Raw genomic sequence first — 26,757 nt, forward strand, 5'->3', positions numbered from 1 at the left:
TGTTATCTGACTACCAACCATGTCCTCCACACACATACACAAACACACACTCTTATCACCAGCAGTGATTTATTTAGTGTCAGAGCTTTGCGGCAACATTTGTGGTTATCATTTTAAAAACAAACATTAAAACAAAAATATATATAATTAGTTACAGTGTCCAAACTTTTATTATACAAAAGGGTACTGAATCTTGCATGGAGAGTTGGAGTTGGGACATGCCAGCAGACCAATGCATGACAAGGTCCAGAGGTGAGAGTCAATGTTTGCTCTTCTTCGCCTTCTTGTGGGAGCGATGCGGCGACCGTGACCTGGACTTGCCCGCTTTCCGGTTTGGTGAAGGGGATCGGGAACGTTTGGACCACTTCGGAGACCTTGTCCTGTTAAATGTGCAGAACACAACAGATTAACTTTAAGGAGGACAATCAAGATTGAATCCACTGGTACATTCAGAAAACATCTCATGGCACTTGCTTCAAGGGAGAGATGCTTCTCGATTTCCGGGTGTGGTCATCAGGATCTCTACTCCGCTGTCGCCTTCTGTCCCCGTCATCGTTTCTTCTGCTCCTCTCTTTCTCCCTTCTGTCATCCTTTGACTTGTCTTTAGATTTTGATGTCAGTGTCTCATTCTTGTCATCTTTTTCAAACTCCTGTAGATGCAAGGTAAAACACCCCTAAATCAGATGTAGGCTTCCGTGTCTATGCCTGTTCAGATTCAAACACCACATGAACCCAGCTTGTTTAATAGAATTAATAGAAATTCATTCATAGTTGCCTAAATGTTCTCCACTAGGGGGAGCTGTTTGGTCAACGTCAGACCAAATCAACAGCTGTTCAACTGTTCCACCTACAGTAACAGGGTGGGGGAAAACAGAATTGCATTTCTGACCCACATATGTATATATTTAAAGTTGACGCCTACAGAGTGATTTTAAAGCTGCAGCTTTCTGTGTGAGACCAAAAGTACACTGCGACTTTTGGCTGTGTCTGGTTTTGAGTTCTTTGCATTAATAATACTGTTTTTATTCTGCGAATTGACCAAGTTCATAGTTTAATTTCAATGTCCTAACAATGCTCTTGGAAGTTTTGCCCCACATTGTTTGTGTTTAAAGAAATATTCCAGTTAAGGATACATTTTTGTTTCAGGGGGGGCAAAATAAATACTGCGTTTAAGTGCTGTGATGAACAAGACGCTGCCTATCAGAGGTTAAATCTAAACATGCAGTATGGCATAAAAGCAGTCTCTGTGCAGTGGCCCACCTTCTGTAGCAGTTTGTTCCTGTAGTGCTCCACTTGTTGTTGGAGGCTCATTCCAGTCTTCCTCGACCTCTTGCCAGATTCCAGTTCATCCTGGATCTTCATAACCTTTACCTGTGTCAGATAAATACCATCACTTCTCCATATGTATGAATCATAGATTATGTTTTTTTTCTTACTCAATAAAATATGGTATATTTCTTCAAAAGGAGGCAAATCTGATCATAAAAAAGAAATGCACTTGCCTCCAGCTCTCTCAACCTTTTCCTTTTGCTCTCAGACATCTGAAAACTTCTGAGCGAGCTCTGGAAGTCCGCACTTTCAAATTTGGACGAACTGCAGGAGTCATCGCTACTGTCGCTCTCTGAGTCCTCGCCCCCGTCCTGTGATTTGACGCTGTTGCCAGGAGGGAGAGGAGAACCATAAAATCTCCAAATCTTTGGACTGGTTGTGTTTTCTGTGATACGCTTTTCACAACAGTAGACTGATGTCTTGATACAAACCACAGAGGCCTCACCTTGCGTTCACTTCATCTTCACTGTCCTGCTGCACCACCATGTTCCACTTCGACTCAGTCTTGGCTTAGAGAAAGAGCAGAAAAGTGAGCAGGATCACAAGGGGATGTTTGATATGATAGAAAGAACATCTTGACCTGTCTTACCTTGAGAAAATGTCCCAACATCACCTGTTGTCTCCCACTTAGACAAAGGCACTCCAGAGAGACGAACGTTGCTCTCATCTACTGAGGAAAACAAAAGAGACAGCTGGGTCACAGCAAGTCATCACGTAAAAGGCATGTGTTTGCTTTTTAATGGTGTGGATTACTTCTAAACTATATATAAATACAAATATATAGAATAATAAATAAATAAATAAATAAAAGATGGAGTAAACAATTATGAAGAAAAACAGTTGAATGATAAGTTTCCTTCCCAAGGCAACAAAATATTGACGCTTGATATTTGTGGCTTGGACCAGGCAAGCTCAGAGTGAGACTCAACAATCATCTCATCTTTCCATCTTTGACCGGAATTTCTCTCCTTTCTCCTGGGCACTGAAATCTTCTAGCACATGTGGATGAGCACCAATTTTTCCTGATCAAAGTGCACACTCATCTGACAACAACCCAAGAGAGGGTGGCTCAACGTACTGATCGAAGACACTAGAATGGGGTGGATACTGAACAACACAAAACGTAAACTTTAGACTTGTGCTTATGTGGAGGACTCACAGGGCATTCCGTCAATGTCATCAACGGCGACTCCTAAGGGAACACCGTCTATGTCATCAGCAGAGACTCCATCCAGGGGCCCCCAGCCCATGGGGCAGCCGTCCAGGTCATCTTCAGGAGCTCTGTCCAAAGGTAACCCGTCTATAGGTGTGCTGTCCATCGGCGCACCGTCGAGATCAAATGACACTACCTACAGCGAAACAGAAAAGTGCCCAGACTACTGGATCATCTTCTCCATGTTCCAATATTTTGCAACCCTAACAGCTGCCCAGTTTATTGAAATGTCATTATAATGAGCAGGTTCATATTCAGCTCACCTCTGCCGTCTCGGTCGGCTCCTCCACAGCTTTGGCGTAGCCCAGAAAGACGTTCTGAAGGTGGATGAGATAAGGCTCCGGGTAGATGGCCCAGTCTTCCCATGCTCGAAAACAACTCATGACCTTTTGCTGTGGAGAAATTCAAATGTCTTTCTGTTGCTCTATTTTTGGAAAATGTCCTCTTTTGATGCAAATGAAACGCTTGTTTACCTTAAACTGCTCAGCCTGCAGCCTGGCTTGTATGTTTTTGTGTGCCGCGTTAAGGCCTTCAAATATCTGTGTGAGCTTGGGTTCAAAACTGAGAAGAACAGAGACAGACTGTCAGAAGAGAAGAGATAAAAACAGGTGGAGCTCTGGAGCTTAAATTGAGGGAGAGTCTCTTACTATTTACGATAATATGATGCACCGGCTACTTTGGCACACGAGTTGTGCAAGATGTCTGACACGAGATACAATCTGGCAATCTGTGGGAAGACAGACAGAGACATCACCTTTACTTTACATGTACATTCTGCTCAACTTTGTTTATCAAAAAACATTTAAAGAAGGCAAACTGGCCTTCTTCTGAAGAGGCGTCTGAAGCAAGGAAAAAGATTCAGTGATGTTTCCCACGACTTCCTCTGCAGCATCCGCTCGCTCCAGACAGAACAGCATGGCGTTGGCAATATCTTCTCTGCTCGGCGTGAGCTCTGTAAGGATTGTCTCCAGTCTCTGTCTGTGCCTGATTTACAGATGAATCACAGAGTGCTGCGTTCAATTCAACCTCGCATACATACATTTCATCATGTCTGGTGTACTTACTCAGATCTGAGCTGCCCTTTCTTCACCTCCTCCTCAGGGGGGGCGTCCTCCTCCACCTCAGCCTTATCTTCACCTCTGTGAGAGTAGTTGTTTAGGATGGGGGGTCTCCATAAGGAGCCTCCCCGGAACATACGGAAATCTGTTGACCTCCACTCTGTCGGGGACTCTCCCTGTGGAGAAGGAAACCAGGTACATAACACATGTAAGACTTCTGGGCCCAAAAGGTTGTATATATGGATCCAACATACTTTAAAGATAAAAAGGCATTAAATTTGTATTTTACTGCACAAAAGACAGTTTGGATTTCTTCCCTGCCTATTGCCATGATTATGCTGTTTCCTTTGACTTGCATATTGAAGTGACTGAATAAAAAAAAAAAAAAAAAAGGAAAGAAAACAGTCCACAGTGGGTAAAAATGCATCAGGAGCAAAAGAAAAAATGCCCAGACACTGCTTGGAGATCTGAGGAGTATTTAAATCATCACTACTCCGACACTTATTCCCCATAAAATGGGTAAACTCCAGGTAAACTCCCGGTAAAAACAGGCCATGTCGTGTAAACATACCTGCAGGATGGAGAACAGCTTCCAACGATAGTACACGTGATCTTGGCTTTTGTTGTCAAAAAGAAACCTGAGACAATAAGGAATAAGCAAATGAGAACAAGCAAAGTACAAGGTCACTTACAAGACCGACACACAACCAGTGCGCAGCAAAACAAACAAAAAAAAGCTCACCTATAATCTGGATTGTTTTTCTCCTTGTCCATTATTACAGCTTCAAATACGTGGCCTTCACGCACCACAAACTCTATCATCCTGTGTATGAGGAATAATAGATTCCTGTGGGGGCAGAAGAGTGTGTCAGAGCAGAGTCTGTGTGTGGTCCAAACTCTTAAAGCACAGAGAGCTCCAGTTCTTGTTTACACTCAACTTGTCAACTGCTTAACTATTTTAAAAATTGTATAAACGTAACAAGGTGACAGCCTATAGGACATTCCACTGTACAAAACTGCGCAGTCACTGCAGGACAGACACTATGTCAGCAAATTTGTAATAGACCTGGGACACTGTGTCCATGAGAGAGGAAAGGAAGACTGGCTTAGTTTTTAAGAAGTGAAAGCCCAAATCCAAAGTGTAAGTTCAGTCATTTTGTTATACAAAGATTTGTCTCAATAACGAACTTCATGCACGGTTGGTATTAAGCCAGTGTCAGGGTGACGAAATTTCTGCTGGCAGCTACAAACTGTCGAGTAAGATATCACTGTTCTAACCTGAAGCAGTGACTCCTCTGATTTACGGCACTGACATTAGTTTACTCCTGGCACCGTCTGACTTGGTGAAAATTAAATCTGCCTCCTAGCTGTATCGGTCTGCGGTGTCTCAGCCAACCTGTTAGAAGCCCCTGGGCTGGAGGTGTTGAAATAAATCAATGGCTGATTAACACACATATCAATATTCTGATGGGAACAACATGAATTATCTGCAGCATTTGAGCAAACTAGAATGATAAAATACAAGCGCCTACAAAATGTACTAATTTCATTTAAAGTATGCAAATCTGAGCCCATGGGGACCTTTGATATCTGCAATAAAAACCCTCAGTCCTCAGCTGCAGACGTCAAAACATCCACGAACTATGGCAAGTGTTGCAACACTCCAAAGAGTTTTGGGTTGTTTACGACGTTCTTTATGGAGGGGTGGGCGATCTAATAATTTTAGAGTGGGCCTCTAGGATCTTTTTAGGTGAATTGTAGAGATCATGTTATCTAATGTCCTCTCTCTTCTGTTCCCAAACTTCACATAACCTCATTCACTAGCGGATGTGGGCCATGTAAACAAACCAAGAGTGATGTAACTAACTAGATGGCTGCGCTGACTGGATGGATTATTTCAAATAGTTCTTCCTTGGTTGAACTAATGTAAAAAAGCTAGAAACACTGAGGATGAGGCGCTTGTACCAAAAAGAGATAACTTTTATGCCCTACGATTTTTAAAAAATGTTGTAATGGTGCAAATGGAGAAAATTCATGAGCTCACAGGATCATGATTGCAATTGACCAAATGGTGATACATTTTTGAGCCAAAATCGCCCTACCTGCGTGTCAAATGCATGAAAAAACAGTTGTTGAAACTGCCACTTCCTTCATAAAAATCACAAGTATACGGACACAAGGACAGAGCACCACAGCCCTCTGTCCTCTGACACTTGTGTTGTAACAGCTGGTTCAGGCATAGTGAGAAGAGTGCGTTTACCTTTCGGTTGGGATAACCACTTTGACTACGGCTTCGGACAGAGTCTGTGTGTGAAGTCAAAACAAGAAAGCGGCAATATTAAAAAGAGATCAGATGACAAACTGAAGAATGCTGAGGATGTAAGCTTGGAAGATGACAACGGCATTCACTGTCAGCGAAATAGTGGGTAGGTTGACTCAGTTTCACTACAGTGCATCGGCACTAATTTATTCTAAAATGATAAAACATCAAATTTATCTCAAAGATTAAGAGCAAATGTATCATCTTATGTAAACTGTGCAATGGCATATCCCTGAATCGAGGTCAAGGCGATCAGTTAAATTACTAAACATAATAACAATAACACGACTGATGTTATATTACAGTTTTGCTTTATAGACGTGCATTTCTTCTGAATCAGTTTGTAGTTATTGTGTTTTATTTTAACATAAAGGTCAAATTTTGAGCATATGTGCCGTTTTCTAGAAAGTGGCAGAAAGAGTGAAGCACTACTTCTCCCACACGAGTGTACAGGATCTCAATTTTCACATATTTACTGTCCTCGTACACCAGCACCACCATCCCAATGCAGGTAAGAACCATTATCTATCACTTAAATTTGACAGCCTGCAGTTCCTTATCAAACTCAATGTTACAGAGGAGTAACGCTCATGCAGACACCCCAGAGGACACAGGCCATTTTACCTTGTCGAGATCTCCTTTGGACATGCCCAGTGGCTTGGTGAAGTCATTGCGGAAGCGATCCCTCGGCTGAGCGTTGAACGGCAGCCCGGACGGGGGTGGCGGCGTGGCCCGCACCCCCACCGGTGTGTAGAGAGGCTGAGGTGGAATGCGAGCTGGTTTGCCCCAGCCCAGCTTCATCTCAAACCCCATAATAACTTTACCTGCGGTACAAAACATCAGCCCACAGTCACAGTCGGTGGCGGCAACCACACAGCAAGAGCGATGGAGGAATGGTTCTTAGATAACTGTCAACTGTACCGTCGAGTGCAGCCAGGGCCCTTTCTGCGTCTTTCCGCGTCATGAAAGCCACAAAGGCTCTGTTGGACGTCCTGCAGCGCTCCTCGTCTGTTCGGGGCCACATGATCTTCACGCTGGCCAAGGGCCCGTACTTGCCAAACTCTTTGCAGAGCATCTCCTCGTTCATCTGAAGAAAGACGGAAAATGAAGATTGAGCAACGTACGTCCAGTCTGTGCTGAGCCAATCAAAGCCAGCGCGCTCCTTTACCTTTGGGCTAATGCAGCTAATGTAGAGGTTAGTGGTGGTTGGCACAGTTAGGTCATCATATAACGCTGTCGGGAACAACAGGATTGAGGTTAACGTGATTCAGAAGGTGCAGGTGCAGAAGGTTCAGAAGAAGCAATTTTCCAATTAATCAAACACCTATTTTTTGAATCTTACTTGATCGTCCTGACAGTGGTATGTCCAGATCTCCATATGCAGCTCCTCCTCCTCCTCCTGCTCCACCTCCACCTGGGTCATTTTTCTTTCTTTTATGCCTTTCCTCTCGCTCTTCTTGTATTCTGCATAAAACACAAAACATAGGGTTACGTACACCACACAGGAATAGGCTAGATCGGGCATATCTGCTAGGTGACTTACAGCTTAAGTTCTTCTTTGAAGAGTTCGAGATTACTCTTCTTCTTCTCTTCTGTCCTTCTTTTGAACGTCTGTTAATCAAACAGGAAGTCATTGTGGTTATCATTACCACCGAGCAACACTGAAATGTAAGTGCAGTGTTCATGCTGAATTCATACCGTTAAAAACAAACAAATCAAAGACAAACTCACAGACTTTTTGCTTTCAGCAGATGACACTGGTGAGACATGCTGGGCCACAGAGAACAACTTGGTAGAAGGTTGATACAGCTTGCTTTTCTTGACCTCCTCTGCTTCCTCTGCTGCAAAAAATAGCAATCACTGAACACCGACTTCCCAACAAAACATTAGGTAACAGTAATTTAGGCCTGTAAAAACAGGACGGGACTCTCCTCTCCCCACTGTTGTTCTGCCGGTCAGCAGGATATCTGAACAGCTTCCTGTGGAACTAGGCAGGCGGCCTGGCTGTGGTTTCAAGAACTGATGTGAACTTTTTCAGCCACAGTCTGCTGTGACGTTTACATTAAGGGGCTGTCTTATAATGCAACAACAGTTTGAAGAACTGCAAAGTATTTGACAAGCTTACTGTTCAACCATTCATCAGAAACAGGCCCCAGAAGCTAAGATGGGGAACCGCTTCCCTCACAAGTCCATCTGACATTCTTTAATAATCATTTTCAGTTCTCTAAAGATGCCTAGGTGATTCAGTGGAACATTACGGGAACAGATCACTCATGGTTCATCTTTTCACGCAGATAAAGAGGAACAGAACTAAATCCTAACTCCAGACTGAAAGCTGCGGAGTCTCGGATGCCGACCTTTAGTTGCGTTCACGATTCCCCCACGAACAAAGGTCTTGGCTCTGCCTTTCTTGCTGCTCTCAAACGATGCCAAGAACTCCTCGAAAACCTCCGCTGCTTTTTCTTCCTCCTAGAAGGTCGCGCAGAAAAATGCATTTTCATTGGAGGAAAATGTGTGTGTGTGTGTCGTTTTATAAATCCAAACAGCTCCTTCCTCTCCTTACCTTTTTCTTGAGCACATCTAGTTCCTTCTTCCTGAGTGTTTTAACTGGAGTGACAGGTTTTCCCTTACGGTCCGCCATGCTCGAGCTGCAAGTTAGTACACACAACCGGAATTAAAAATTAATTTGTAAACTTTGTTTGAAATAACAAAGAATGACAGCGACGCCTTTAACCGCAGACTCATTATAAGTAGTTAAAGCAAACCCCTTTCAGATTACTCTAATCCTGTTACATGTTTCCCTGCCTCAAGAGAGGTCTGACATCCTTTGTGTTGTGTTCACACACTGCACATCAGTCTCAGGGTCAGCGGACAACAATAACCTGTCAGACACCTCCCTGGTCATCTGGGGTCAGAGGGGCAAAAAAAGCAGCATACAATCTGTCGTCTGTTGAGTCACTTCATTTGTACAGTTGTATGACACCCCCTCATTTGTCAGATGCAACATGCAGGCAATGTGTATGTGGGGTGTGTGTGTGTGTGTGTATGTGGGGGGCAAACAGAAAGAGCTGTGAAAGTGAAACTTTTCACATTTAAAAAAACAAAACAACACAAAGCTCAAATGCAGCACTTTTCCTATCTCATGTACACTGTAAACTGGACTGGAGACTCACAAATAAGTGAGCCACAGCCAAGCCAGGTGTCACATTACACAATGTGGCTGTTTCTACTTAACAGTGCCATTCAACAGAAGTATCCTGGGTGTCTGCACAGGTAGCTGAAGCTCAAGTTGTTTGTGTGGTTTTTTTTTTTTTTTTTTAAAGGCCCTGAACTAAATATAAGCCATCACTGCACTTTGCTAACGTTAGCTAACACTAATGTTACATCTTAGCTGCGGCTGACACCTGCACACGGCTAACTGTGAACACAGCTGATATTTTATCCGCCAACCATCATCCCGATTATACCACAGCCCCTATCCAGAGGCACAAATCCCTCTCTAATCGCTTTTCAGTCTGCTAGCTCCTGGGGTTGCCATGTACCAGTGGACAGCCCCGAGCTAGCTAAACACAACAGTCTCCCAACATATTCCCGTCTCTCCTGAAACACGCACAGCATGCACACAGCTTCGCACCTGAGCTCAAAACTGTACACTTACAATGGGTGTCATGCTATTGCTTCACCATTGTGGCTGCGACGACAAAAAAAAAAAAGAGACACAGAAAAGATTAGCTTATCAGGACATGCTAACAAGGAGCGAGATACCCGACTGGAGCTGAGCAGTGAGGATGTGGGCTAGCTTGGTGAGCTGTGGTTGTAAATAATGAGCCCGGCTGCTGTGCTCGCTGCTACATATTCATGAATTAAGAACATTCACTCATTCTCACGGTGGTTTGACTTCAAGTGAGTCACATTCATGACATGTATTATGTTTTATGGAGTGTTTAACATGCTGATATTTCCCCATGTGTGCTGTGGACACCTACTTTTTTTTCCCCCCCTCAAACGTGACAAGAAGCCCACATGATGAGATTTCAGTATCATGTGTGAGGTTTAAACAAGTGGTGTTGTTGAGAGAAACACCTTCATCTGGTTCTTACAGCCTCGGCGTTTTCAATGCTTCATGCCTGCTGGACTGAAGAAAGACTTTAAATGTTGCCTGAATGTTTTCTCAGCTCATCATCAGTCATCTGACAGATGACAAACTATCTAATGGACACACACCACTGTGCAATACACTGTAAAACCAGCCTGAACACATCTGGTTTAGTTTTTGCTTGAATTATTATTATTATCTAATAGACCAGAAGTGCACAAACAATCTCTCCTTCTAGGTTCTGAGACTTAATGTTGGATCGTGAGCCTGTAACACCCGTTATGATGATGACTTCTGCACAGATGCCCTGAGAGGTAAGAGAGAAAAAAAATTGTGAGTCACATCTAAATTGTTATCTTAAGACTGCAGAAGTGAAGTAAAAAACTGACAAAATTGCTAATGTAATCAGCTGTGGCTCGGGGGTAGAGCGAGCATTATCAGAAGGGTGTTGGTTCGATTCCCCACATCTGCATGTATATGTGTCCTTGGGCAAGGTACTAAACCCCCAAACGACGCCTTGCTTGGCAGCCACTGTCATCAGTGACTGAATTACTGTAAGTCGCTTTGGACAAAAGCGTCTGCTAAATGTAAATAATCCTTCAGGCAGAAGAAAATTCTGGGTGTGAAATACAGAAGCCCTGAAAGATAAGACAAAGTCATTCTTGTGATCTGAGTCTGATCTAAAACAAAATGTATGGTATGTTTATGATTCAAGAAGTGATTTAAAAAAAAAAGAAAAGATTCACCAGAATAATTGTTCACAGTTCCTCAATATATTTTTTTCCACTTGCCTCTCAGGGCCTCCGCAGGTTCCCGAAGCTCTATCCAACATGCTTAGATTATAAAAATAGTTATTGATAAGAGATCCTTCATTTTTACCTCTCAAAAACAAGGTATAAACGTATAAAACAAGGTATGATATCAAAACAACGATGCATGAAACATCTTTCATGGATTTTGAAAATATATAATTTCCAGCTGAGGGCACTTGCACTCGTTAAATAATCTGATACAGAGAATTGAAAAAAAAAAAAGTAAAAATGTAAGCTGCAGGCTAAACATATTCTCATTATATGAGATAAGATGGAACTTTATTTATCCCGAGGGAAACTGCAGTGCAGTGGTTGCAGCGCAAAGTAGGAAAGAGTGCTTATATGAAATATTAATCAAGGTGCGAGTATAAAAACATTAATAAACAGATATATATAGTGAGGCAGGTTCCTGGAGAGCTGTATGTAGATATGTATCAGAAATGCATATGGTCAATTAAAATGGTCCATAATGTTACATTATTGCACATAATGCCCTGTAATGTCCTGCGTGTTAGAAGATTTTGACTTTGAAAAACTGCCAGCAGAACTGAGCACATGCTCGAGCTGTGGTTCAGTCTCAGAGGGATTATTTTGCTCGCAGGGAAAACCTTAAAATATTTACAGCGAGGGTTGCAAGAGTGTATAAGCACATGTGCACAGTATGATAATCATCAGCTTTCCTACCACGTTATACTTTGAAAACAGGGTATAACTACAACCCTGATCAAGTTAAAGGTATTTCCAGTATTCCTATATGTGATGTTATCTATGAATCGTCACAGGGCCTCCTGGAGGAACAGCTGTGTCGGTCAGCTGGGCCAAGAGTACAAACCTGGCCTGACCCGAGGCCAGTTTGAGTTGGCGAGGACTGCCCGGGCCGACTACTTTATTTCTTCTCCGGTGAGACATCATGTGAAAATTAAAATGCCCCACGTGAACTCAGACATATCCTGCTTAATTATTTTTCTCCCACTCTCAGTCCATCAGTAATTTCCCCTAACCAGACTGACAGTAATGAGGAGATGGCAATCTGTAATGGAGACTTAATAATTGTCAAGGTAACTGTTGTATTTAAAAAAAAAAAAAAATCCTATTATGAAGATGATGCATCGTGTTATGCGTTAGTAATCAGAAGAACGTGGCACCACACGACTCTCAGCATTGTTGAAATCTTTTTTTCAATTTTTTTTTTTTTTTATCATATTAATTAAGTATAATTTATCAGTCGCCCTCCAGGCTTTGGGAGAAATCTGAATGTCTGATTTCATGAGGGGCCCCTGTCTGCTGCTCTGTCCTCATCAGGGGCCCTGCTGGGAGTTTGGCATGTGCAGGTGGAAGAAGGGTAAAAAGCCTAAAATGGCCACCATACCCTGCTTTACCATCACCATCATCATCATCATCGTCACCAGCAGCAGCAGCAGCAACAGCACCACCACCACCTCAGAAGCCCATCCCCTAGCGTCCGTCCCGGGTATGTACCCCGTATGCGCATGGGCGGAGAAACTGCCGCTGTGCGCTGATATTATTGTAGAGTAATTTCTTTTTTACGAAAATGGCGTCTGGTCAGGGAGGTGTGGGAGCTGTCAGTGCTCTTCAAAGCCATCACTACTCGAGCGGACCTCACTGGAGCCCCGGGAACAGCCAGTACCAGCACCAGCAGCAGCACCACACGGCCCGCAGCCTGGACCGGGCTCTGGAGGATGCCGTGTGCTCGGGGTTCCTGAACCTGAGCGGGAGGAAGCTGAGGGAGTACCCGGGGATGAGCTACGATCTGACCGATACTACACAAGCAGGTGGGTCGCTTGTGTGCGTGCATGGGAAAAAAATATATTTAAAAAAAACCCCACGAGACCAAAGTCGTTCTGTGCCTCGTGTGACAAAAAAATGAAAAATACACGCGCGGGTTTATGCGCTTATGGAGGCAGCGTGCCCGCATTGTGCGTGGATTTGTGCCTGATGTTCTGGATAGAGGCGCATTAGATAGAGGGGACAGTATTTAAAGGGATATACCGTCCACTGAGCTGAGCCCCCCCTATACATCCTGCTTGTGATTACTGTCCATTGTACAGCACAGGGGAGGCTCGGCTGCTGTCGGGCGGTTGTTGTGGTCGACGCCAGCGGCTCTCGGTGAGCCTCCCCCCCCTCCTCCGCCCCTCCGAGACACAGGAATGAGACGGGCGGGCAGGCGCACCCAAGCCAGGCGCTGCGCGGCGCGGCGCGGCGGCGTGCACACCGAGCTGCAGATGATTTGGCACCGGGCCGCTGGAGCAGAATATGAATGAACCGAGTGGAGAGCCAGTAGTAAAATTCTTGCTCCTAGCTGACTATCATTTGTGGCGAGCATGTGATCCACGTACATCCTTCTTCCTCTTCCTTTTTTTTTTTTTTCTTTTTTTTTTTTAAATTTTCGGCACAAGCAGACAAAAGATGCAGTATACTTGCAGCCTCACCCCCCTGCCTGCCTGCCTGCCTGGGAGCATGCATACTGTGTGCCAATACAGCCCAATAATCCCCTCAGAGAGGAGGAAAGACTCTGGTCTGCTTTTGGTTTCACATAGAACATGATGGATGTTTCATTTGTCCCTTTGGTTTTATTGGGGGTTTCTTGCGAGAGGCAGATGATGATGTGCTCTTGCAGTGGAGTCAGTCAGTAGGTCAGTATTAGTCTCACGTCTGCTGAAGGCTGTGGGTCAGCTCCTGCACTCATTGGTATTACACATGGTGCTTCAGGAATGAGCTCGTCTCACGCGCCCACACAGGAGCGACTCAGAGACTAGACCGTACAGCCGAGGAGAATATCTGTAGTCGTAAGTGTAAAAAAAAACCAAACACATGAATGAAATAGAAAGTGTAATTGAATTATTATTAGTCGTTCCTGGTCGTTGTCTTTGCTGGATCTCTGAGTGATAGCTTCCTCCTCTGAGGGGAGTCCACCTCCCATATGGTGTGTCTCTGTCATCTTGCAGCGATATGGCAAGCAGAGCCTTGTTGGAAAGCCCGAACCCCGAGGGATCTTCATTTTCTGCTCCGAGATTTTGCCTCCTCTTCACACACAGACGTTTTTTTTTTTTATTTTTTCCTTCCCTTTTTTTCCAAAATGCTTTTGTTGTTGGATAGATGAAGACAGATTAAGCATCCAGTAGCTTATAGTGCTCACTCAAAGTCCCTACACGTACCAGAATATAAGAATAGAAATAGAAACAGGAATATTAAACGTAAAGCAAGAGTATGAGAACGCAGCAGAGACGTGATAATCTTGAGAGCTTTCAGTAAAATAGAGTTGAGTGCGAATGGATGTAGGTCAACTGTAATGTGAATAACAGTAGTTACTGCAAAAGTAAAGGGACTGAAAATGAAAAATAGCGCAAGACTAATTATCACCCCGGCTGATGGAATTAATTTTGAACGAGGCATAAAACACATACAAGAGCAGATTGTGTGTGACGCTAACCGACAGCTCGGCAGTGCAAGGTGATGAAGTGTAAGGTGAGAAAACAAAACTTCAAATCAAAAGTAAAGTATTAGTGAAGTAAAACTATTATGATATACTCGGTATAGACCCCAGTTAACTTGGTTCTAGCCTCTTGAGACAGATTGGACGGATGGGTAACAGGTTTGCAGTGGTGGAAGTAACCAATTACACCTACTCAGATGACTGTAATTAAGTCCTTTTCTTTGGGGCACTTGAACACTTTTATGACGGTTTCTTTCAAGTCTGTAATTTTACCCGTACTTACACAACGTGTTACCTAACTAGTTAGTTTAAAAAACTATATATCCACTGTAAAAGACTGTTAAAAAAACTGTATACCATAAAATACTGAATATTGAAAACCCTGACACATGGACAACAAATACACAAAACTCTGCAGCCGGCTCAGACTTGGAGAGGCGACCATAGAATCTGAGCAGAACAAGCAGGAGCTGGGAGTAATTTAGACTGAAGATTAGAGGAAACCGAAAGCCCTTTTGGTTAAACGCCTTTTGGTACTTTGTACTTTTACTTAAATGTTATTTTGATACCAGTGGTTTACTTAATAATTGAGTAACTTGTAATTGAGTATCTTCTCAGTAATATAACTGTTCTCGAGTTCAGATTCACTGACCAGACATGAACACAGATCGTTGTTCTCGCCTGTCAGTGATCCAGATGTGCAGAGCTCGACCTCGGTGCTTTTATTGGTTCCCAAAATTTGACCTGAACTCTCGTTTTATTATAAAATGGAAACGTCTGACATGATATAATGATGTCATTTTATATGTCTTGTGCTTGAACAGCGTGAAAAATCCCTCAACATCATGCACAGGCTGCCTTTCAGGGGGAGGACTGACTACCACAACAGGAAGTTATGTGCACTATTTCTGGACCGCTGTGCTGAATGTACACACGAAACGCTGCTACCACCAACAGATAATGTCATAATGATCAGCCTGTCTAGAGCAAGCTTTTTGGAAAAACTGCCATTATAACAGTTTCAGGTAATATAACACTGATTAGAGGAGACATGAGAGTATATTTATATATATTTATATATGTATATATATCTGTGAAATGTGTGATGTGTTGCTTACACTGTGACTAATCCTGTTACTGTGCACGCCGCTGGCTGCAGTTCTTTCTTCTGCATCTTCATGTTGCTGCCTCGAAATAAAAGGCGTGCCAGATGGAAGTCTCACTTTCAAATGTGCAAAGAGAGATCGACACCTCGCAGTTAAGGATGGTTTACGTCACCTCAGATCTGCGTTGTGAAAAGAAGCTGCACACCCAGATAGAAAAAGGCAGAGATAAAAACAAATCCAACAACATACAATGGTGCTCAGTAGAGTGCATACCTCTGCCAAGGCCCATCACCATCCTTAATACCATCAAGACTAATGCAATATTATATAATATATATGTATTTTTCAGTCGTGATCTATTCTGGGTCAAGACCCGTCCTCCATCCGTGTTTAGTGGAATCCAGCAGACAAACCAAGAAGCCCACAAAGGGACATGGGTGACAACATCATCTCCTTGGCGGAGGAAATAATCTAAAACAATGCATTCTCAGTTCTGCTTTTCAGTTTAGTGTTTACTTGAAGGTTTTGAAATGGAAGTTAGCCTCTCATTTTTATTTTTAAATATACCAACACCTGATTCCTCTGAAAACTACTTTGACATGTGCCTTTTGCCTTCATTAAAGCCACAGCATGGCGTCCAACAATTGGCTGATTTTCCGAGTTAAAATGGGGTTTCTCTGCAGATTAGCGCCTAACCAAGAGGTCCCCATGTGATTAATGAGCGGCTGAAGGCTCCAGTGTGTGTGGACAGAGGAAGAGGGAGGCCGGCTGCTCACACAAGGGTGTCTGTTTGCTGTGTGCTATCGGCAGTTTGCCTCCAGTCCCGTTTGTTGTCCCATGGGAAAGTGTGAGAGCTCTGAGCTGCCTCCCTGACCTTGGAGAGGGGCCGGGGAGCAGCGCATCAACCTGGGCAGATGTTCAGGTTCGTATGCCGGCGCGCCCCTGCCTGCCGTTACTCTGCCCCCAAGGGTGCAAACACGCTCACACTTGAGACAGTGTGAGGTGCTTCCAATGCGCTGTGTTTACACGGGTGCAGTATAGAGAGCACAGGGTGTGCGTGTGGTTGCTGAGGGGGATCGCGACAAACAAATGTATTTTTAAACCCACTTTGTTTAGTTCATAAGAGAACATAATGACTTATTTACAGTATGCTTAAGAATGTAGGTCATGCAGCAGATTGCGGTCTCAGTTTGTATTCCCTTGTTTTCTGGCTTTGCCGCGAAAAACACTGGCGGCGGCACACAATCTGTCATCACACTACAAATCTGTGATGGTAATTTGCACGTTCTTGCATCCTCCACGAAGCGCCAAATTGAGGGGTGCACCCGAAAAGCGATTTGAGAGCCAAGAGTAAAACCAAATAATCTGCACAGATGCACTGTGCTCCGTGTCCAGACAGTGAAAAGAGCTGGTTGAAACAGGTGGCAGAGACTCTCTCATTTCTAGGAAGCTCTCTTTGTGGTGACATTCCTGAGAAGTTTAGTCCTTCAAGACAGCCTGGGCAAGGACATACACTTATCAAGCCGGCATTCTCAGAATTAATGGTCCACTTGTGTAAATAAGTAACCCTGCTCACGCCGGCCAGTTTATCCAAAAGGCTCGGCAGTTGAAAACACAAGCTCGCACGGCAGGACAAAGTGTGACGCAGACTCCGAAATCAAATCGAACATTCCAGCCATCTTATGAAAGAGCGTCCTGTCTGTGCTCGTGTCATGGCTGATCTGTGAAGAACAGTTCTTTAAAGCGATTGTATCACTGTGAGTGTAAAACCTACATTCCCCACTGGTGCACCTTCCCTCAGGGCACCTTCTGGATGTGTATTTGCGTGTCTAGACGAGACATCTGCATACCTGTGAGCGAAGAACTGCAGTGCTTTATTATCACATTAATGACACCACTGATGTAAATATGATGTATTTTGTGTTTAATGCTGTAAAATAAAAACAGCACTTTTGTCATTATTATAGGTTTTTTTGTTACAGTATGTCCAAACATTTACTGTCTGTTTGAGGAAGAGTTCTTCCTTAATACTTACTTAGTGGCGTCACTGATCTTATTTTTAGGAAACGTCTGGTAAGCGTTGCATCATTTTTGATCCTTATAAAGTAAAGACGAGATCTGGAGATACTGTGGTATTTTAAGAACTGGACGGCATGTTCCTCACAAGTCTCATGAAGGAACATTTTTAGTTTAGGTCGATGCATTATTGAAAACAGGTTTCGGTGTGCTGGCCACTCCTCAGTTTTAGGGATGCAACTCATGACACTTTCATTGATCTCTCCATCAATCGGCTTTTTGATGAATCAGGCAATGTTTTAATCTACACGGTGTCAAAACAAAAGGTAATATCTTTATACATAGTAATCTTTAATAGTTTTTTTTTTTCGTATCAAAGTTAAAGTGATTTGAAATAGACATAACCTGCATGTGTTTGGCATTCGTGCTCGTGCAAAACTCACAGGTAACCTACAATCTCCAAATAAGTCACTTGCAAATAAGATGAGAACCCAATCATATTTCACAGCACGCTCTGGTTTTTGATCAGAGGTGACTCTGCTAATCAGCAGGCAGTTACAGTGTCAAGTTGAGCATGTAGCCGCAGCTTCTGCTTCTTCATTTTCAGTTTGGATGAGTGAACATGAGTCAGATTTTTCATTTCATTCCACTCAGTTATTTTTGTGCAGCTGCTCACTACTGATCTATGGGTGTCATATGAGCGCTGACATCAATTTTATGTCAAATCAGTTGCTGTTTAAGGATGTTGGCTACAAACAGGCGTATGGGATGCTGCTACTTCCCAGCAGCGTCCAGCGTTAGGGCTAATAGATCATGTTGCAAAGGATCTGTGCATCGGCTGTATCAGAGGCATCCCTGGTACCAGAATAACCCTTCTTTATACTGTGGAGGACAACTTTCTTTACATGATTATTTGTAGTTTTCTCACTATTGACAGTTGGAGACAACAGATAACCCAGCATGATGAGTAAAATGTGTGTTATGTTTGTGAGAACTGATTTGAGTTTTAGCCATTTTTGGTGGGACATTTTCACCAGTCCATTACATGGCAGTTTCTGGAGTTAAGACTTGGTTTGAGGGTAATGGTTAGAGCTGGGTTAAGGTTAGGGTTGATGCTTAATGTTAGGATCAGGGGCTAGGGAATGTATGATGTCAATGACGGTCCTCACAAGGATAGCTGTACAAACGTGCGTGTGCGTCTGTGTGAGTGTCACCCCCTTGGAAAAAAGCATGAGGACAAAACAAAGCATTATGTGAGCGTTAATATTTCATATCTAAAGTGCTTCTAATAATGTGTTCAGAAATGTTTATGTACAATCGCGTATGCATGAATCTGTCTGCATATGTCTGCTGTGTGAGGCTGCTGAGCAGGGACTGATGAAGCGAGGAAACTAGGCTGCAGATTCTCTGTGATTATGTTGCATGAACTGGACATGTGAGTACAATAAAGCCCCAGTCACAACCCCCATTCAAAGCAAATACAGCTGATCCAGAGAATGCCCAATCCCCCCCGGGGGCAAACCTCACACACATCAATCTGCATGACCTAACCACTCTGTCACCATCCGCTCAGCTCACCCACACAGGGGAACACACCCCTGGACTGACCCACTCCCAAACGCTGCCGGTGTCGGTTTGGTGACAAGTCCTGAGCCGTCCTGAACACCCTAGCAGTTGTGAATGGTCCAATGTGACCTCGCTCCCCCGACTCCGCCCATCTCAGTCTCGTCCCATCTGGGTATCTCCAGGAGCAGATTGATAGCAGGGGCACCCAGCTGACTGCCCATCAAATACATGAATCACTGCACAGAAGGTACCTGCCTTCAACTTAACACCCGCCGCCGCTCCAAACCACACCCACACTCTGTGGTCACGTCTGCTGCGAGGCGCAAATAATGAACCCCAATTAATCATGTTTTTGTCATGTCTTCATTTAATTGAACCTTGTAGTGGGACCGATGGAGTACTTCTGGTGACAGATTTCTTGCAGACCGTCAGTGATTTTTGCCGTTGTTTTGTAAAGATGATCACAGGTTTTAATTGTCGTCTCAAAATATCTCGTGTTTAGAGCAGCGGCTCACAGTCCAGAGAGATCTTTCATGCTAATAATACCTTTGAATTGAAAATAGAGAGAGCCTGTGGTCTGGTGTTTACTCCAGCACCCAGCAGGATATCTTTTCTGCTGTGTCATGGGAAGACATAGCCAGACATCGTCTGCACCAGCAACTTCAATGAGGAGTCTGATGATTTAGCGCGAGGGTGGAGCCGCATAGTGGAGCCTTGTTGGAGGGTGGAGGGCCCGTCTGCATGGCGGGGGCCTCGTCTTGCGGGAACTCTGGGCAACCAGCAGGTGGATGAAAGGCCCACTGTGAGCTGCAGATGGTGCACGGCCTGGATTGGAGGATGGAGCTCACAAAGACTGCCTCCACTACACCCGCCCCCTTCCAACCATCGTTTTCTACATGATTCCACTGCTATAGAAGAATCCCCCAGCCAGCTGTGTGTGTGTGTGTATGTGTGTGTGGGGAGGGGGGGGGAGTCATCAATGTACAGCTGGGTCACAGCTTCAAGGTCCGAGCCTCAGGGAGAGGGAAAATTTACACTTAATGGAAAACAAGTATACCCTGTGACCTCGGCTTTAGTTTGTCCCCATGTGGTAATTTCTGTCCCCTTAACCTCTGGGCTGATTTTCCCCTTTGTGCTGCCTCTGACTGTCTCATGGCCTGCTCTCTCACTTCTGCTTACAGATAGAGGCCTGTCTGGTCTGTTGTTGCTCATTTAAGGAGGCTTAGAAGCGAGAGCCTATTTAAAGGCGCAGACACAGCCCCTCATGACTCCTCGTAACCTCAGGGATTAAAGGTTGCCACATCCGCATGAACACATTGAATGAAAGCTACTGATAGGACGTTTTGTGTGCTCTCCGCGCTAATCCGTCCACAGCAAACAGAGCCCCCTCAACAGTCGGTCAGTGGGTTGTTTGCTTTCAGCAGAGCTCATGTGGCCTAATTGTTTGATGAGAGTCGGTAGCTTTATGTATTGGCACGCGCTAAGGACATGGCGGCACGGGAGTGTTTTGTTTCCCCCAACACTGTGGATGTGGCGCTTCCGTTCGGCGGGACTGAATCACTGGAAGCTGTTTTTATCTGTGGCTGTGCAGCTCCTCACATAGGTCTCTAATTATCGTGTCACCCTGAGATAATTCAGAAGACAGGAATCGTTCATGCACGCACACACACACACACACACGCACGCACGCACACACATCAATTTGCAGCTACTGGATCAATATGTGTCTGAAGGTGAAGTCTGCACAATACGAGGTAGTCTTTGTACGCATTCTCATAAGTGCCCATGTATCTTAATGTTTCCTGTTAAAATGGATGTGTCATGTTTTATTTAATAGAAGACAGAGACGCAGAGAGAGATTGTAAAGATTTCTGTGTATGCGTGCGTGAAAATGTCCTGATCCGTGCGAGTGAATCATCAACCTTCAGGCGTAATGCGCCTTCACTCGGGCTTTGCGCTCGATCCAAAGGCACCCAGTCGTCCAGAGTGAGCCACGGATCTGGTTGATGGTGTATATTGAGATTTGGTACGTGATGGACGTGCGTGAGGACAGACATCGAGCGACGATGAGCTTACACATCACTATCTGCCTGAGCGGTGCCTCCACTGCTCTGGCGTTCCTGAGCGAGAGAGCCAGTATCTAAATATTTTAGCGTGAGAGGCAGATGCAGATGAGAGGCTGTGTTGGTGTTCACCCATATTCTTGTTGCAGAATGGAAGCAGCCTGCTGATTAATGCAGGGCGGTGATTTTGCGGCAAATTGGCCTCGGTAATAAAGCAGATCACTTGAGTTACAGCCTGTACTAACTGTGTCGGACACTTTATAATTAAGGTTTGTTATTTATGGATTCAGCATCAGCATGGACCAGTTCTGCCTTTCTCATGAAACCAATGAAATCAATGTGTTAGCAAATGTTGAAATGATATATGAACAATTACTATAAATATGCATATGATGCCACATAAGATAATTATAATAATTTACAGCATATGGCCACAGTTCATTGTTTATCAGGAACAGTGCAAATTGCAATAACTATACCTGAGTTATACCTACTAGGCATCTATCTCAATATCCATAGAAAACACTGTATATGATAATGCTTTCAGTTTGAAATGGCATGGCTCAAGTTGACATTCAGTTTCAAGTTTTGGATGGCACATAATACCTTCTTCAAGATGTTTAGTATAATTGTTTATAATTGTTTGAATTAATTTTTTAAAAACCTGCAACACTGACCTAGTCTGAATGTTTGCATGCTAACATCTAGGGACACAATGATTATGGATTTTATTATTATGGATTATATTATGGATTATTTAGGTTATAAATACATAAAAAATGTTTATTGAGGTTATGTTGTACATATTTGGTTGTCTATTCTAATGACACAGTTCTACATTATTTAAGCAGTTATTGCTATCAGAAACAGAAATTATTCAGTAAAAAAGCACAAAATGATAAACAGAAATAAACAAAAAATCAACTCCAAGTGCAAAAAAAGAAGTAAAAATGAAACAACTGCTAAACAAAAATAATGATGCATAATGTCCCTTGGTATATTGCATCAAAGTGGAAATATATGACATTTTTGTCAATATATTTAATTTCCATGTGTAAAAAATACGTTTTTCCTGATCATAATGATCGAACTCAGAAAGATAAGTCCTATAAAAGAGAGATTGTTTTTTATTTTCTTCACAGTATCCCAGTGACGTAGAAAACTGCTGTTCTGTACAAAAAGCAGCTGTCACCTCCCTTTTCTTTCTTACTATTAATTGGATATCTTTGAACAAAAAGAAAAAGATGTGGCCTTTTCACTTTCCATCCATTCATACGAATCTAAAGCCATTACTGTGCCACTCCCAGTGAGATCGATGTTGGAAAAACTGAGATATTACTCAGCCGGCAGCACTCAAACCTTTGAGGGCCCGAGACTCTGGTGTAATCTTAGACCAGTGCTCGATGAGTAGGCGCTCTGCCCGCCGCTCAGTCACGGAGACTTATTGATTACTCTTTCAAACCTCTAAAGCAAACCTAATGGACGGTGCCAAGATCTTGATTTCTAGATTCTCATGTGTTCGTGTATACTCATCATCTCCCGTTTCCTCTGCCTCGCAGATTTGTCCAAGAATCGCCTCACAGAAATCCCTCCAGAAGTGTGTCTGTTCGCCCCCCTCGAGTCGCTCAACCTCTACCACAACTGCATCAAGTGCATCCCAGAAGCCATCATCAATCTGCAAATGCTGACCTATCTTGACATCAGGTGGGTCATTGCTAAGACTATACTTTCAGTTTGAGGAATATATCAGTGTGCTTCGTTTTGCTCTCAGGAGGTGCTTGTTCCCCATTTCAGAACACAAACAGGGCATGAAATGCTCGCATGAAAGAGAGGCATTTCCTCTTTTGCTGAAATTCAATTCCCAGCGCCCAGATACTCACTGCTCCATGCTATTGTGTGCTGTGTACAATGTAGGTCACTGTTTTCTCTTTATCCCCAGCCGAAATCTTCTGTCAGTTCTGCCAAAATACCTGTTCAGCCTCCCCCTCAAAGTTCTGCTCGTGAGCAACAACAAGCTCGTGTCCATCCCGGAGGAGATCGGCCGGTCCAAAGAGCTGATGGAGCTGGTGAGTGGCATGTACGTGTGTCGGTGCATATGAACTCGAGCAGATCCCGTCGCCAGTGTTATTCCATTTCCTACACTTTGTCTCCCCTTGCAGGACGTGAGCTGCAATGAGATCCAGGCGCTGCCAGCTCAGGTGGGGAGGCTCCAAGGCTTACGGGAACTCAACATCAGGAAGAATTGTCTTCACACGCTGCCTGAGGGTCAGTCCATCACCACTCACAGAGTCGCAGAGTTCTTGTGAAACACCCCGTCGTTGTTTGAGGTTGACACTTTTGGCGGGAACACCGGTCCTCTCACAGCCAAGAATCACACCTCAACTGTGTTGTTTTATGTCGGCTGTCATGTAGACATTAGTTCTGCCCAAACTGCTCGATGGCAGATATGTGCTCAGTTTTTGCTCTGTGAAGTTTAAAGGTGAGTGAATGTGGTGCGGTGACTGTGAGCAGCTCACGTTTGGTACGGTCATAAGACCACTGAGTTAGGACCAAAGTTGCAGATACCTCTTCGCAACCATAACCTCTAACATAACCCTTAACCCTACAGTGAATCAATTATAAAACAATTCAGTTAGATATGTAATGATAATATATACATTTTTTACAGAACTTCCCAATCTCCAAATCTTGAACAGTTAAAAGCCACCCTTGGATCCTAGGTGTGCATATTTTGTCTTTTGCAAGACTTACATGGAGCATTGAGAGTTGTTTGGTGGCTCAGGAGGTTGCCAGTGCAGAAGAATCCTCCTTTGGGCAAGTGGGGCAAGACAGATGAGCACGCATTGGTCAGTAAATTCAGTGAAAGGGTCTTTTAACAAAATAGCGAGGGGCATAACCAAAATGTGTGTGTTAGAGTCGCCGGGGTCAAGTGTGATTAAGTTCCTCAGTTTAACCAAGCTGCAAATAAATCACCGTCCCACTGCACACAATAGATCGACAAGTAAAACCGGCGTGGAATTGGCTCAGTTCTTCGGTTGCTGCGGGATCCTGATTAGATCTAATCCACCAGCATAACATAGCCCATGGCACACATCATTCAACAACCTCTTCTCGTCCCTACCTGCAGAGTTGGCTGACCTGCCGCTCATCCGACTTGACTTCTCCTGCAATAAGATCACAGAGATTCCTGCAGTTTACAGGAAACTCAGGCAGCTGCAGCACATCATCCTGGACAACAATCCTATGCAGTCTCCACCCGCACAGGTAAGTGTGTGCCTCTCATTTTGTTATGTTTGTGCGTGTAATGTAGACATCATGCAAAAAAAAGAAACAAATTAAAAAAAAATATATATGTATATATATAAATGTATGCACAATGGTTTTTGTTGGTATCTTGTTAGTGGTTGAGTTGAGAACTTGTCCCTCGCAATCTGTCAGCCTGGTACAACTGCACCATCTAGTGGATACACGAACACACATCTTTAGAGATACCTTGTGTGCGTTTTGTCCGTTTCAGATTTGTCTCAAGGGCAAAGTGCACATATTCAAGTACCTGAACATCCAGGCGTGTAGGACGGACAAGAAGCCGGACACCCTGGACCTCCCCTCCCTCGGCAAACGCTGCCTCCCACAGCCACTTACAGATAGGTACCGATGACATGACGCACAGTGCACCTGCTTCATCATGTATCATATACGCTCCTAGTATTCAAAAGAACTATTTCCTTATTACATGCTGCTGAAACAGATTCCCTAATGAGCAGTTTCCTCTGTATGTTTTCAGCATGGAAGATTTTTATCCCAGCAAGAACCACGGTCCTGACTCTGGAATTGGTAGTGACAATGGTGACAAGAGGCTATCTACAACTGAGGTCAGAATTCAAACACAACATGGGCTGACAGCATTGAAAACGCATGATGTTTTTTACTACCTGCCAGAACATTTTGAGACCCTTCTGCAGAATTTCTTTGTGACATGATGTTAAAGGTCTGCCTTGTGGGTATTTCGTGGCATCTAGCGGTGATATTGCAGATCGAAACCAACCGAAAAACTCCTCGCCTCTCCCTCCTCCACCGTGGCGACTAAAATGCGAAATATCATTCTTAGTTTCAGGCGATCATACTCTAATGGAAACATTATTTGGAATATTATAATGCAGTTCTGCCAGTTGATGCCTCTAAATCCTACACACTGGACATTTAAGCAAAGTTTAAGTGCTGCCTCTAGTCGGTGTTTAGTTATGGTGGTTCACTTTTCAAAATAATAAATCTAACATATGGCAATAGCTGTCAGTCTTCAGACAAAGTGTCTTCAGTAGAGAATAAAATAGGCTTGCAGTTGAAATGTAGGCTCATAGCAACAAATCCTAAGATGCCGAAGTGGGCAGGCCGCGATAGAAAAGAGTTGAAGATCGCATGTAAAGGTTGGCAGACAAGACAAAATAATGGTCAGGAAGGTACACTATATTGTCAAAAGTATTCACTCACCCATCCAAATAACTGAAATCAGGTGTTCCAATCACTTCCATGGCTGCAGGTGTATAAAAGCAAGCACCTAGGCATGCAGACTGTTTCTACAAACATTTGTGAAAGAATGGGTCATTCTCAGGGAATGCCAGCATGGTACTGTGATAGGATGCCCCCTGTACAACAAGTCCTGTTGTGAAATGTCCTCACTCCTAAATATTCCACAGTCAAGTGCAAGTGATTGGGAACGACAGCAACTCAGCCATGAAGTGGTAGGCCACGTAAAATGACGGAGCAGGGTCAGCAGATGCTGACACGCATAATGCGCATAGGTTGCCAACTTTCTGCAGAGTCACTTGTTACAGACCTCCAAACTTCATGTGACCTTCAGATTATCTTAAGAACAGTGCATAGAGAGCTTTATGGAATGGGTTTCCATGGCCAAGCAGCTGCATCCAAGCCTTACATCAGCAAGTGGATGCAGTGGTGTAAAGCACGTCGCCACTGGACTCTAGAGAAATGGAGACGTGTTCTCTGGAGTGACGAATTGCATTTCTCTATCTGGCAAACTGAAGGACAAATCTGGTGGGTTTGGCGGTTGCCAGGAGAGCTACCAACTAACAACCAGGAGGTACTTGTCTGACTGCATTGTTCCAAGTGTAACGTTTGGTGGAGGGGGGATTATGGTGTGGAGTTGTTTTTCAGGAGCTGGGCTTGGCCCCTTAGTTCCGTGAAAGGAACACTGAATGCTTCAGCATACCAAGAGATGTTGGACAATTCAATGCCCCCAACTTTGTGGGCGCAGTTTGGGGATGGCCCCTTCCTGTTCCAACATGACTGTGCACCAGTGCACAAAGCAAGGTCCATAAAGACATGGTTGAGAGAGTCTGGTGTAGATTAACTTGACTGGCCTGCATTGAGTCCTGACCTCAACCCCATAGAATATGAGGATGAATTTGAGCAGAAACTAAGAGCCTTCCCATCCAACAACAGTGTGTGACCTCACAAATGTGCTTCTAGAAGAATGGTCATAAATTCCCATAAACACACTCCTACACCTTGTGGGAAGCCTTCCCAGAAGAGTTGAAGCTGTTATAGCTGCAAAGGGTGGGCCGACTTCATATTAAACCCTATGGATTAAGAATGGTGTGTCACTTAAGTTCATATGCGAGTCAAGGCAGGTGAGCGAATACTTTTGGTGTATAGTGTATGTAGTGTATGTATGCATCCAGGCATTATAATCTCTGTTTTATCTGA

At 43.9% G+C, this 26,757-nt stretch overlaps 2 protein-coding genes across 8 annotated transcripts in view; one reads left to right on the plus strand and one right to left on the minus strand.

The window, feature by feature from the left end:
• Positions 1–52: 52 nt before the first annotated feature.
• On the minus strand, positions 53–9,733 carry zgc:163098 (uncharacterized protein LOC100037380 homolog). 4 transcript variants are annotated; one of them, XM_037119798.1, is made up of 24 exons: positions 9,579–9,733; positions 8,484–8,568; positions 8,278–8,389; positions 7,652–7,758; positions 7,464–7,531; positions 7,263–7,384; positions 7,089–7,153; positions 6,842–7,007; positions 6,545–6,744; positions 5,861–5,904; positions 4,343–4,447; positions 4,172–4,238; positions 3,607–3,776; positions 3,364–3,526; positions 3,190–3,269; positions 3,016–3,103; positions 2,806–2,934; positions 2,489–2,678; positions 1,919–1,999; positions 1,775–1,838; positions 1,503–1,653; positions 1,261–1,371; positions 475–650; positions 53–380 (listed from the first exon to the last, which is right to left on the minus strand). In XM_037119798.1, exons 2-24 carry the CDS (start codon positions 8,559–8,561, stop codon positions 260–262), a joined length of 2,658 nt encoding a protein of 885 aa, XP_036975693.1. In that variant the 5' UTR covers positions 8,562–8,568; positions 9,579–9,733; the 3' UTR covers positions 53–259. The 4 variants fall into 4 exon arrangements, with proteins under 4 accessions (XP_036975693.1, XP_036975692.1, XP_036975688.1 ...); XM_037119797.1 differs by having other exon boundaries at positions 1,919–1,996; positions 7,652–7,761; XM_037119793.1 differs by having other exon boundaries at positions 7,652–7,761.
• The window catches only part of lrch2 (leucine-rich repeats and calponin homology (CH) domain containing 2), a 37,758-nt gene continuing 20,167 nt past the window's right edge, over positions 9,167–26,757 (plus strand). The window contains exons 1-12 of one of the 4 annotated variants that reach the window (XM_037119801.1): positions 9,167–9,193; positions 10,255–10,330; positions 11,611–11,728; positions 11,808–11,886; positions 12,131–12,299; positions 12,396–12,621; positions 22,593–22,737; positions 22,973–23,099; positions 23,193–23,298; positions 24,161–24,297; positions 24,551–24,681; positions 24,818–24,905. In XM_037119801.1, the coding sequence (XP_036975696.1) occupies positions 12,588–12,621; positions 22,593–22,737; positions 22,973–23,099; positions 23,193–23,298; positions 24,161–24,297; positions 24,551–24,681; positions 24,818–24,905 (768 nt within the window). In that variant the 5' untranslated portion in view covers positions 9,167–9,193; positions 10,255–10,330; positions 11,611–11,728; ... (1 more) ...; positions 12,131–12,299; positions 12,396–12,587. The other 3 variants (XM_037119800.1, XM_037119802.1, XM_037119799.1) reach the window with 3 other exon arrangements.

This window comes from Acanthopagrus latus, chromosome 13 (assembly GCF_904848185.1).
Source record: "Acanthopagrus latus isolate v.2019 chromosome 13, fAcaLat1.1, whole genome shotgun sequence".
Lineage (NCBI taxonomy): Eukaryota > Metazoa > Chordata > Actinopteri > Spariformes > Sparidae > Acanthopagrus > Acanthopagrus latus.